Source organism: Podarcis raffonei, chromosome 10 (assembly GCF_027172205.1).
Source record: "Podarcis raffonei isolate rPodRaf1 chromosome 10, rPodRaf1.pri, whole genome shotgun sequence".
Taxonomy (NCBI): domain Eukaryota; kingdom Metazoa; phylum Chordata; class Lepidosauria; order Squamata; family Lacertidae; genus Podarcis; species Podarcis raffonei.
Genome location: NC_070611.1, coordinates 36,763,691 through 36,776,480, shown reverse-complemented (window position 1 = coordinate 36,776,480; position 12,790 = coordinate 36,763,691). Strand labels below are relative to the sequence as shown.

Below are 12,790 nucleotides of genomic sequence, written 5' to 3'. Positions count from 1 at the left end.
CTTTTCGCGTAAGCTGAACAAATCCGAGAGGAACTACACGGTATATGACCGAGAACTACTCGCCATTCACGAAGCGTTCCGGAGATGGAGACACTTACTAATTGGCGCACAACATAAGGTGCAAGTGTGTACGGACCACAAGAATTTGGAGTATTGGAGAACGGCACGGGTGCTCAACCAACGACAAGTGAGATGGGCCCAGGAGTTCTCCAAATTCCATTTTGAAATTTGCTATGTGCCAGGTCCAGAAAACATCAGAGCGGACGCTCTCTCTCGCAAACCTGAATATTTGGAGGGGGAGGGAGCGCCGGAAGAGAGACATATTATCCCAGAGGACCACTGGGTGTGTGGTGCGGCCTGGGTGGGGCAAAGAGAACTGGTAGAGGGAACGGTAAATGATGAGTACGCCCAGGACAAGCTCAGAGGTCTAAGGAGAGAGGGAGAAGACCCCGGGGGTTTTGAAGAAAGAAACGGGGCATTGTATTACAGAGGGGCGCTATATATACCCGAAGGGGAATTGAGGGGGATAGTACTCAAACAGCTGCACGACAATCCCACAGCGGGGCATTTTGGGCAACACAAGACCATGTGGTTGGTGACCAGGGAGTTTTGGTGGCCCAAGGTGAGGGAGGATGTACGGGAGTATGTGAGAAGGTGTGACCAATGCCAGAGAGCCAAAGGAGAAAGGCGGGCACCAGCGGGGTTATTAGAACCGTTACCCACACCAGAACGACCGTGGGAGGCGGTGTCGATAGATTTTATGACTGATCTGCCCAAATCCCAGGGGAAAACCGCCATACTAGTCGTAGTAGACCTGTTAACTAAGATGGGTCACTTTGTAGCTTGCTCACATGCAGTCACGGCGGAAGAAACAGCGAAATTGTTTGTAGAACATATTTTCAGACTGCATGGCGCCCCCTTGAGGGTGGTTTCCGACAGAGGGAAACAGTTCACGTCCAGATTCTGGAGGAAACTTATGAGCTTATTGCACGTAGAGGTCAACTTTTCGACTGCCAGGCACCCTGAGACCAATGGGCAGGCGGAGAGAGCAAACGGTATTCTCCAACAATACCTGAGGTGTTATGTCAATGACAGAGAGAACGATTGGGTCGAAAAGTTGGCGCTAGCGGAATTTGCTTACAATAATGCTGAGAATGTGTCCACCGGGATGAGCCCCTTTTTGGCTAATTATGGGTGCCACCCCAGGGCGTTTCCAGGGGAAGGAGGGGAAAGATGGAGTGTTCCGGCCGCGGAACTTTTTGTAGAAGAAATGGAAGCGATCCATCGTCAACTCCAACTCAACTTAGAAAGGGCCAAGGAAGAATATAAGAGGCAGGCAGACAAGAGCAGAAGGGAAGGTGAAACAATTAGGGTGGGGAGTCGGGTCTGGCTATCAACCCAAGGGTTGCCGTTCAAGGGGGGTTGCAAGAAATTGAGACCCAAAAGATTGGGACCATTTGAGGTCATCCAACAGGTCAACCCAGTGGCGTTCAGACTCCGGTTACCGAACCACATGAAACTGCACCCAGTATTCCACAGGTCATTACTGTCACCATACAGGGGGGAAGGTGAAGGGGTATCCACACGGGGGCCAGCCATAGAAGAAAGGGAAAGCCGCAACCATGTGGCGGAAATCATCGACTCCAGGTGGAAGGGTAATCAGGTGGAGTATTTGGTCGCGTGGGAAGGGGAACCGGAGTCGGAAAACACCTGGGTGAAGGCAGAGGAGGTCCGTGACGAGATCTTGATCGAAACGTTCCACCAAAGGTTCCCCAGGAAACCTCAGCCAGTAGCGAGGTTTCGGAGGGAGTACTTTGGCACCACCGACGATGAGGAGGAACTGGAGGGATTCAGGGAATCGGAGTTGGAAGGAGGAACAGACTCCGATGAGGAGGAGTACTTGGAAACCGGAGACAGCAAAAGGTGGAGGGAAGTGTTCGAAACTTCGGAAGATGAGGGAGGTTCCTTCAGGGGTTTTGCTCCCTCGCCTCCCGCAGAGGAGGGGAGGGAAGGGGGTGAAGGGGGCCCTGGAGGGGAGGTGGATGTCAGGGAACTGCCATCTGAGACTAAGGAGGTGAAAGGGCTCATGGAGGGTGAGAGAGACCATTCAGCGGAGGAGGGGACCAGCAGGGGGAGAAGTGGAGTTCCAAGGGAAAGTGAGTCGGAGGGAGGGCTCAGAGACACTTCAAGCGGGAGCAGCGGGGAGATTTCAGGACCTCCTGTAGGGACACCCACTCCTCGGCGGAAACTGTCACGCCGAGAGTCCAGAAGACGCGTTTCCGTTAAGGAGCTTTTATGCTGGAAGAAGTTCCGTAAACGCCCACTGTCCGATTCAACGAGCGATTGATGGAGTCATGTTTAAGGAGCTCCATCACAGACAGAGGTTTGGGGACTTAGCCAAACTCTGAGGGATTAGGATTTTACGCACAAGCAGCTCATCATCCCATCACACTAAGTTACATAGGTTGCTGAAAAAGAAGTTTGGCAGGAAAACCAGTAGTGGATTCTTGTGTGAAAGGAATTGTAAGCTTCATTCAGATAATGATCACAAATTCCTAGGCTGGGTATGAGTTCAGAGGCACCATGTTTTTTAATTCTTAGCATATGTCTTCCCACCCGACTACCATTTTGTACTGGGCTCTGGCTGGTGGATCTAAAATATTAAGCATATCCCACAAGTTCCATCCTGCCAGGTGAGTGGTTTGTAGCAGTCAATACCAATAGTAGCCTCACTGGCTTTGAAAGGCATAGGAGGTGAAACTTGCATGGGACTGATCAATAATACTATGTGTGTTTTACTATGCCACGGGTATATATAATGTCACTGTGTTGAACAGAAAACATTTTCATCAAAGATTTGCCTTATAATGCTAATTAAAAGATGGAAGGATATAGTTGCAAGGAAAGTGTTCGGCTCTCCTCTCCTGCCAACAATTCTCTGCGGCAATTGCTTCCTCCTGATCAGTTTTGATCCAGTGTTTATTCACCTGATCTCCAAGATCAGAACTAAGCCAGAATGAGGGCGTGGGGGCATTTGCAGAATAGTGGGCAGATGATGGAAAGGCATGTCAGTTAACCCATACAATTGCCCTGGACTCAGCCACACATTTATGTTACCTCAGAAAACATAGGTTTGGGGACATATGAGTGCTAAGGAAACAGACAGTTTTGCCCTAAAATGTAATGCAGTGGTACCTCTACTTACGAACATGACCTGTTTTAGAGTGCCGTTCGCACCCCGAAAAGTCTGTAAGTAGAGTGATGCTACTGCGCATACGCGAAGCATGCAGATTGCTTCTGTGCGCATGCGCACAGGGAACCCGGAAGTAAACACTTCCGGGTTTGCTGCGTTCGTAACCTGAAAAGCCGCAATGTGAAGCAAGCGTAACACAAGGTATGACTGTACTGGTGGCTTCTGTTACAAGAATTTTAAAATACATTATGCGAACCTTATACTGACACCTGACAGCATATTTTACTGTTCAGTGGAATATAACTCTAGACTTTTGGTACTTTTCAAAGCAGGGCATGGGCCCTTCATATTAATCTGAGAGAGGCATTTCATTCCCATTGTTTTCAAAAGTTCTCAGAATTTTTCCAGCACTCAAGCTTTAGTTCTGTTAGATTTTCTGAAATTGAAGATTAAATCAATACAATATTTTCATGCTAAATGTTTTCCTCTTGCATATTTTCTCCATCTTTGCAGGAATTTGCTGCACTTACAAAAGAGCTAAATGCATGCAGGGAACAACTACTGGAAAAAGAAGAAGAAATTTCTGAACTGAAAGCTGAAAGGAATAACACAAGAGTAAGTATAAAAACAATCAGTTATGCGTTTTCTGTACAACGATGTATCAGATAATTTTAGCACTGCTTTCTATCTTATAAAATTCTATGAGAATTGTGAAAATACATTCTGTGCCTGGGTGGGGAAATCTGTAGTTCTCCAGATGTTGATGGACCAGAACCATCATGCCTGACTATTGACATGCTGGCTGCAGCTGATGGAAGTTAGAATCCAACAATATTTGCAGAGCCACCGGTTCATCAATGTCATTCTTTTGTAATAGCCTTTTGATAGTTCAAGTGGTTTGTTTGGAAATTCATATCTTGAGTTCTATTTTCCACCTGCTCGTTGGGGAGTAGTTTAAAAGTACTGTAGACATTCACTGATCAGATTTGGGTTCATTTAGCATTTATTAACTTTCTGGATTTCTCCCAGTCTGGCTTTTGATCAAAGTGTGAAATTGAACAGTGTCTAGCACCAAAAAGATTGACAGGGAAAATTTGGCTTCTAATCAGTTGATTCCCAAAACCTTTTCATGGTCAATGTTGTTACTGGAATATGACAGTGTGTGGACTGGTGAACATTCCTGGGATAATTTTTGAGCGGTTCTGACTTTTCAGAGCAGCGATATACCAAAGAGTGCTAATGTATGATGAGTAGAGGAGTCTTCCTTACAAAATTCCTATCTCCCTACCTTTCTGATCAATGTTTATACTGAACCAGTTTATATATGGAATTTTGGAGTTAGTGTTATAAGCATGATGAAACCTGGTCATGTGTTTGATGTTTCTTCCAACCCATGTACTACCAGTTTCACAGTGATTTCCTTCAGAATGGATAAATATATGTATGGAAAGAAAAGTATCTTTGATGCCTTCATCCATTAGGCAGAAGTTGCATTTGGTAAAGCAAGTACCACTTTGTAGAAGTTGGGATCCACAGGAAAAGGCATATCTTTGGCAGCTTCTTAAATTAAGAGCTGTATTGTCTAAGACCCCCTTACTGGTTTTCCCAGTTGTGATGTATGGAAGTGAGAGCTGGACCACAAAGAAGGCTTATCACCTGGAGAATTGATGCTTTTGAATTGTGGTGCTGGAGGAGACTCTTGAGAGTCCCATGGACTGCAAGAAGATCAAACCTATCCATTCTGAAGGAAATCAGCCCTGAGTGCTCACTGGAAGGACAGATCCTGAAGCTGAGGCTCCAATACTTTGGCCACCTCATGAGAAGAGAAGACTCTCTGGAAAAAACTCTGATGTTGGGTAAGATGGAGGGCACAAGGAGAAGGGGACAACAGAGGACAAGATGGTTGGACAGTGTTATAGAAGCGACCAACATGAATTTGATGAAACTGCGGGAGGCAGTGGAAGACAGGAGTGCCTGGTGTGCTGTGGTCCGAAGAGTCGGACACAACTAATCGACTAAACAACGACAACAACAATTGTGTAGTACTGCTGCCCTTCTGGATCCTCAACATCACCTGGATATGTATCCTGTCTCTGGCAGCAGTTTTATTCAGACATTCAGTACCCAGCCCCCTTGATGATGTTCCATGTTCTGGTTAGGTCTGGTTATTTTTGGGGCCTGCCTGGTGTTTTCACATGAGTAGAATGTGTGCTTTTATTTAAAATGCATCTCTGGGTTATTTGTGGGGCATAGGAATTTGTTCATTCCCCCCCCCAAAAAAAATATAGTCCGTCCCACCACATGGCCTGAGGGACGGTGGACCGGCCCACAGCTGAAAAAGATTGCTGACCCCTGGACTCGATGATCCTCAGGGTCTCTTCCAACTCTATGATTAACTTAGGACCATTAATTTCAATGGATCTGCTCTGGGGAAAACTTAATTGGATACAATCTATAGGCTCTAGCAGAGTCTTGCCCAGTTTTTCCAGAAATTGTTAATATATATAATGGGAAACTCCTATATGTACTTACCAAAGAGCCATTAAAAAATCTGCAATTCTATTAAAAAGCAAAACATACCATGCCATGTTCTGCAGTGAGAGAGATGCAAATATAGACATATTGGTTGCCAATAGACAACAGAACCCGCACATAATTTGTTTTAAAGAAAACATAGCAAGAAAACGACTACATTGCCCTCTCACTTTTGGCAATACAAATGTTTTTGAACAATCTTTTTAAAGGGGGGTTTCAACTCTAAATGAATGTGCAATTAATAAGAAAAAGAATTACTGTGTGCTTTTATTAATGGGCAGTCTTTTAAAAAAGCACAATTAAAAATTTAAGTAGTGCTTTATGATTTCACTGAATAAGGATATCATTCCACCTTACAGCCATCTTACAAATTAAAAGCAGAAGCCTGCTGTATAAGTAAAATATGTCACAGCCATTCTTTCATACCTGGAAGATAGGCTAGGAAGCTGCTTTATACCAAGTCAGACCATTGGTCCATTTCACTCGATACTGTCTACAATGATTGGCTGAAGTTGACCCAAGCCTTGGGCTGATTAAACAATCTATGGCCTTAAATGTTTATGACGGGTGCTGTGTTTTGCTGCTGCTGTTATGTATTTTGTGTTTTTTATACTGCAAACTGTCCTGTGATCTTTGGATGAAGGGCAAACTATAAATTAAATAAATAAAAATAGTCAGGTTCAGATTTTAAAAATAATAACATGACAGTAAATAACCCTAAATATATGTAACTAGCCTTTTCCTATGCAAGACTAGAAAGACAGACTAGAATTAAGAATACACAAAGAAACATCACGTTGCTACATCCCAGTTAAGGGATTGTTATAATAGTTGCTTGTTCGCTGCCTTTGTTCAACATGATGTCTAATTTAAATATTACAGTTCCCAGGTGATGGCTGCCGAAAAATCCTTACGCGAAAGTTTCTTACCCCATGTAGCAGTGCAAATGTATGCAGCATCCCCATACTGTTTCTAAAGATATGCACTGTTGACACAGAAATGCTGTATGTGTTCAGCACAACACACACGGCAAGAAGGTTTAAAGTGTTAAACATTATACAAAAAAAATGTGTTGGGCAGCTTTCCTGTTGGGGGGGTGGGGGGTAGTCTCTTAAACTAGCCCTGACATCAATCTATCTGATGGCTGGTATCAAACAAATTCTAAACCAGCAGCTGCCAACTCTAATTATACCAATGGGAACTTTTGGGTTTTTGAGAGAGTGCCATGGGCACTCCACCATCTATGGGCACTGCTCTCTTCCCTACCTTGGATGAGCCCCCAGAGAAAGCACAAAACATACTTCACTTTTTGAAGCAATCTTAGGTGAAAGTCAGATCCATTAAAGTTAATCTGAGCCTTGAAAAGACAATAAAAAATTAAAGAGGAAGTGGACAAGAGAATCAAGGGAGAAAAAGGTAACCTGCCTCACCATCTCATGACCAAAGGGGCAATGAGAAGGAGAGGTGAGAGGTTTTGTGGTGCCAGGGCGCACTGGCAGAGGAACAGGGGTGCGGGTGGAGTGCACTGCGCCGGCGGCATGATCCCGGTGGGGTGCCATCGCGGCTACAGCCCCCGCTGGGCACCACGCCCTGCAGGTGGCGCACCACTCCCCCAGGACACACACCACGCCCCCACCTGCTCTCCGCCTCCCCGCCAGAGATTGAAGCTTCGCCACTACCAGGGGGAGACATTAAGGGTGCCATTACATCCACAAGTGCCAAGTTGGTAGTCCAACTTTGAACACTGTAATACAAAATTCATCTCTGGAGGTTAAATACAAAAGAGAATGTGCCATATATGATACAAGAACAGTAGATATTTGGTGAGCCTGGGTGTCTATAATTTTATGACATTTACTGTAGGGTACATAATATTTATATAGAGCAGTGTTCTGACGTCAGATCAACACTCATCCCTGGATAACATCTGCAAAAACACCACATAGTGTGTTTTGAATGCCTTTCCCACAATGTAGTTTCAGATTTGCTTTATATACAGTTAGATTCCACGATGCACACCTTTTGAAAAAGAAAATAGCTAAGTAATTATCCTCCTTTAAGGCAATATTTTTTGTTTTGTAGGTTCAGCATCAATTGTTGTTGTTATTTAGTCATTTAGTCGTGTCCGACTCTTCGTGACCCCATGGACCAGAGCACGCCAGGCACTCCTGTCTTCCACTGCCTCCCGCAGTTTGGTCAAACTCATGCTGGTAGCTTCAAGAACACTGTCCAACCATCTCGTCCTCTGTCGTCCCCTTCTCCTTGTGCCCTCCATCTTTTCCAGGGAGTCTTCTCTTCTTATGAGGTGGCCAAAGTATTGGAGCCTCAGCTTCAGGATCTGTCCTTCCAGTGAGCACTCAGGGCTGATTTCCTTAAGAATGGATAGGTTTGTTCTTCTTGCAGTCCATGGGACTCTCAAGAGTCTCCTCCAGCACCATAATTCAAAAGCATCAATTCTTCAGCGATCAGGCTTCTTTATGGTCCAGGTTTCACTTCCATACATCACTACTGGGAAAACCATAGCTTTTACTATACGGACCTTTGTCGGCAAGGTGATATTTCTGCTTTTTAAGATGCTGTCCAGGTTTGTCATTGCTTTTTCCCCAAGAAGCAGACGTCTTTTAATTTCGTGGCTGCTGTCACCATCTGCAGTGATCATGGAGCCCAAGAAAGTAAAATCTCTCACTGTCTTCCCCTTCTATTTGCCAGGAGGTGATGGGACCAGTAGCCATGATCTTCGTTTTTTTGATGTTGAGCTTCAGACCATATTTTGCGCTCTCCTCTTTCACCCTCATTAAGAGGTTCTTTAATTCCTCCTCACTTTCTGCAATCAATGTTGTGTTATCTGTATATCTGAGGTTGTTAATATTGGGTGTAATGGGGTGTAAGGGAGCAACATATATTATGCCAGTAGAGAAAAACTCTCTACAGTTGCTTAAGATAAATATGCACCCTGGCACAAACATTTAACTGTCAGGAGCTGCTCACCTTCATAGGCCTTAAATCCTGTAGGTATTTGTTAAATGCTTGAACAGACATGCAAGGGGAAGTGCGGGGAAGTGAATGGAGTGGGAGGTTCAGGTTTGGATCCCTGCTGAGTCACGGAAGCTGACTCCGGGCTGAGTCGTATTTCTTACTCCGATTCTTACAGCATTGTTCTGAGATAGGAATTGTGAAGCCACTCAAAAATGTTGACAGACATAAATATCCCTTGACTCCGTGTTTTCATCTATCCAGTGGAGCATTTTGTTTTCTACAACATAACAACCCTGCAGTGAAAAGTCTTTATTTTGACCTCAGTGTATGCATCTATAGCTGCAATTAATTTTTTTGTGGTATGGGAAAAGTAAAGGATCCATTATTCATTTCTTGGAGTTAGTTCAGCGTAACACTATAGTTAAAGCTATGGTTTTCCCAGTAGTGATGTATGGAAGTGAGAGCTGGACCATAAAGAAGGTTGATCGCCGAAGAATTGATGCTTTTGAATTATGGTGCTAGAGGAGACTCTTGAGAGTCCCATGGACTGCAAGAAGATCAAACCTATCCATTCTTAAGGAAAGCAGCCCTGAGTGCTCACTGGAAGGACAGATCCTGAAGCTGAGGCTCCAATACTTTGGCCACCTCATGAGAAGAGAAGACTCCCTGGAAAAAAACCCTGATGTTGGGAAAGATGGAGGGCACAAGGAGAAGGGGACGACAGAGGACGAGATGGTTGGACAGTGTTCTTGAAGCTACCAGCATGAGTTTGACCAAACTGCAGGAGGCAGTGGAAGACAGGAGTGCCTGGCGTGCTCTGGTCCATGGGGTCACGAAGAGTCGGACACGACTAAACAACAACAACAACACTATGATGTGCTGTGCTTGCTATAAAATAGCATAAATGAGTGGGGCAATGTTAAAGTACTGTTGTGAGTTGTGGCGAAGGGTCTCAGCTGTTTGCTGAGACCCTTCTAACCCCTGGATCCAGCAAGTGTTAAAATATAAGCCAGGCTAGCTTCCTGGTGAGGTGATAGCCTAGGTAATGGGCCATTAAGGGAACAAAGGAAATGGGTTTGTGCCAGATGAAAAATGGGTGGGCTCCCTCCCTCAACTGACTGGTAGTTAAAAAGAAATGGCCAGGGTTGAGAATTACATGAGGTGAGCTAGAAGCTGGAAGAAAAGCTGCAGACCAGGAAGCCCAAGAGAGTCAGAGCTTGATTTCTGTTTGAATCCAAGGCTGCGGCTATGGGGGAAGCAATAGGAGCAAACTGCAATCCAGGAAAAACCTGAGTTGCTGTTTGTTGCGCTTCAGCTTTAAAGAGTGGGTTTTCACGGGGAAAGCTCTAGGGCAAGAAAAAGAGCGCTCAGACATGGAGCTTTTCAGTATGGGCCTGTGCCTGGAAAGAGCAGGGCAAAAGGTGTGGATAAGCCCTGTCTTTATTCACCTCTCCTCAAGTCTATTCCTGCAGCCATGAATGTGGGAAATACATTCCAAATGGTTACAATAGGGAGCTTGTTACATGAGTGCTGGCACTGGATACAACCGCCTTTGATCAAATACAGAAACTCAAAATGTTAATGAAAAATGTTTGTTTGTTTTTTGCATATCTGTTCACATTTTGAAATGCAGTTGTGCAACTAATTTCAGCATTGGTTACATACTGCACTGTGATTTGTTTCTTTAATCTGACGGTTTAAGTAGTTCCATTTAACAATATTTCAATGTCCTAAAATGTCTTAGTTTGGACACAACAAAGGTGAGTGGAACAATTTGCCATCTTGGAAAATTTGCATGAGAGTTCAGGAGATATTAATCACATTTATACTTCATTCCCCTTTACGTTCTCTGCAATAATATCATGGAAAACTGCCAAACAGAGTCACCATAAACCTTCAAGTACGGTGAAACCTGCCTGTGTCATTATCATTTTGAACTAGAATTATGGTGCCAGTGACCTTCAGGTGAAAATGAGCTAACTTTCTTTATATATATATATATATATATTGAATCCAATAGCTGTTACTGGAACATTTGGAGTGCCTTGTTTCAAGACATGAAAGGTCGCTGAGAATGACAGTGGTGAAACGGCAAGCACAGTCCCCCTCAGGAGTCTCCAGTGAAGTCGAGGTTCTGAAAGCACTGAAATCGTTGTTTGAACACCACAAGGCTTTAGATGAGAAGGTAAAGTATGGGGAATCAGCTTACTGACTCAGCATATATTTCTTAAGTTTTGTCATGGATGCCTACACTAGACCAGTTCTCTCATTCTCTTGGCATATGCCCATTCTCTTGGCATATGTAGCATAATAGTGTTTCCAGGGTGCCATTTTGTATTCTTCCAAGGTCACGACAGAGGCACCAGGCCTCACACCCTGAATGGTGGTGGTGATTTCCATGGGACTTATGCAGGGCCATGGGCCTTTCCAGGAAGCCAAACCCAGTCCATTCAGGCTAGTAGCATACTGTAAGTTGTTTATATTCCCTTTTAGGACCAGAGAGACGGCGGAGGGGAGATGGAGATAGAGAGAAAATCTCTGGTGCTGTCCCCAAAGCAGGCATCAAGTTATCAAGCTGCATTTACCCATCCAAGTTGAACTAAATATTCTCACTACATTTAAAGCACATTTATACTACTTCAACAGTCATGGCTTCCCCTAAAGACCCAGGGAACTACAGTTTACAACTCACAGACTTACAATTCCCAGTACCCATTACAAACCACAGTTCCTATAATACTTTGTGGGAAGTTATGTACTTTAAATGTATGGTGTGGGTGTGACTGCCTGATCCAAAAATGTGCAGTCGTTTCAAACAGTTTAAAAACCCATCATTCAACTGTATGGGAGGAAAGGAGGTGAGAGAGGAGGGGTTTAACCCAATCCTTGTTCCCCTTCGCAAGCAACTGATCAGCAGAATGTTAGTATTTCTGAAAGGACCCCCATATTCATGTATGAATACAGGGGTACCTAGGCTTGCCATACGTCAGGAAAATTCCTGACATATCCTGGTTTTCTGGTGTAAAAATGGCTTCGGAAGAATTTTGCCAAATCCACAAAATGTCAGGGGAAACCCAGTTACAGTATATGGCAATGCGATGGAAAAAGCAGCAGAAACGGCTCCAAAACCTTAAAGTCACTATTTTGGGGAAATATTTCCCCAAAGAAGCTCAACAATCTTGGTAGTTTCTTAAGAAAATCTCAACAACTTTGCAGGTGTCAGGAATTTCATTGTCTCTTATTTCCACTATGAGAATAACAGTCTCAGTTCCCCTACATTGCTTAAATGTGTCTATTCCTCCTCCTGTATTCATTAATAGTGTAATGGCCTGTCTTCTATTGAGTTAAAAGCCAAGACAGTGTTCATGAAAAACATAAAATTGTCTTGCAATACGTTGTCAACAGTTTGTGAGAATACCACCAGCAGCTGCAAGTGTGTGAACTGGCAGATTGTGCCCTGCATGGTGCCTGAGAGGGTTCACGCCTATGTGTTGATATGAATATGCACTAGAAACGATGCATCTGACATCCACTCAGAGATTTAAATTTTAAACACCGTGGGGAACCCCTAAACAATGGTATCTCACACTAACAAAATTGTAAAATAAAAATAAAAACGGGATAGTGATTTATCAGGAGCAGGTACCAGGCAGCAGGGAGGGGCAGCTATGATAAATAAGGAAAGTCAAGGCATATGGGTCACTTGTCTATGGCCCTAGAAGCTGGCTTGTGTAGAGTGGTCTGTTTGTAGGGAACTATATTACCTTTAGGAAGAAATCCCACAGAGATTCATTACAGTCTAAATAGGGCAGTGCATATTGTGCCTGAATCATGATCGCACCATATTTTGACATGCTCCTTCTAGGTGACGTGAAAATCATTTACTGTGCTTTTTCATCTGAAATGAAGCTTTGCAATTTAGCTGTGCATAGTAAGAGATGAGTAACTGAGGCCAATGCTATGCAAACACATTTAAACAATATTTTAAATGTCCCTGGAAGTTTTTGGGTTTTCTGCTGAACTTAGTCAAAACAAAACAAAAATTTTCCTTCCAGTAGCACCTTAAAGACCAACTAAGTTAGTTCT

At 43.9% G+C, this 12,790-nt stretch overlaps 1 protein-coding gene across 16 annotated transcripts in view; it reads left to right on the top strand.

Moving 5' to 3' along the window:
• The window catches only part of PPFIA2 (PTPRF interacting protein alpha 2), a 285,944-nt gene that overhangs the window by 179,671 nt on the left and 93,483 nt on the right, over nt 1-12,790 (top strand). For all 16 annotated transcript variants that reach the window (XM_053406933.1, XM_053406948.1, XM_053406938.1 and 13 more), the window contains 2 exons: nt 3,707-3,808; nt 10,725-10,889. In XM_053406933.1, the coding sequence (XP_053262908.1) occupies nt 3,707-3,808; nt 10,725-10,889 (267 nt within the window). The remainder of the gene's footprint in view (nt 1-3,706; nt 3,809-10,724; nt 10,890-12,790) is intronic.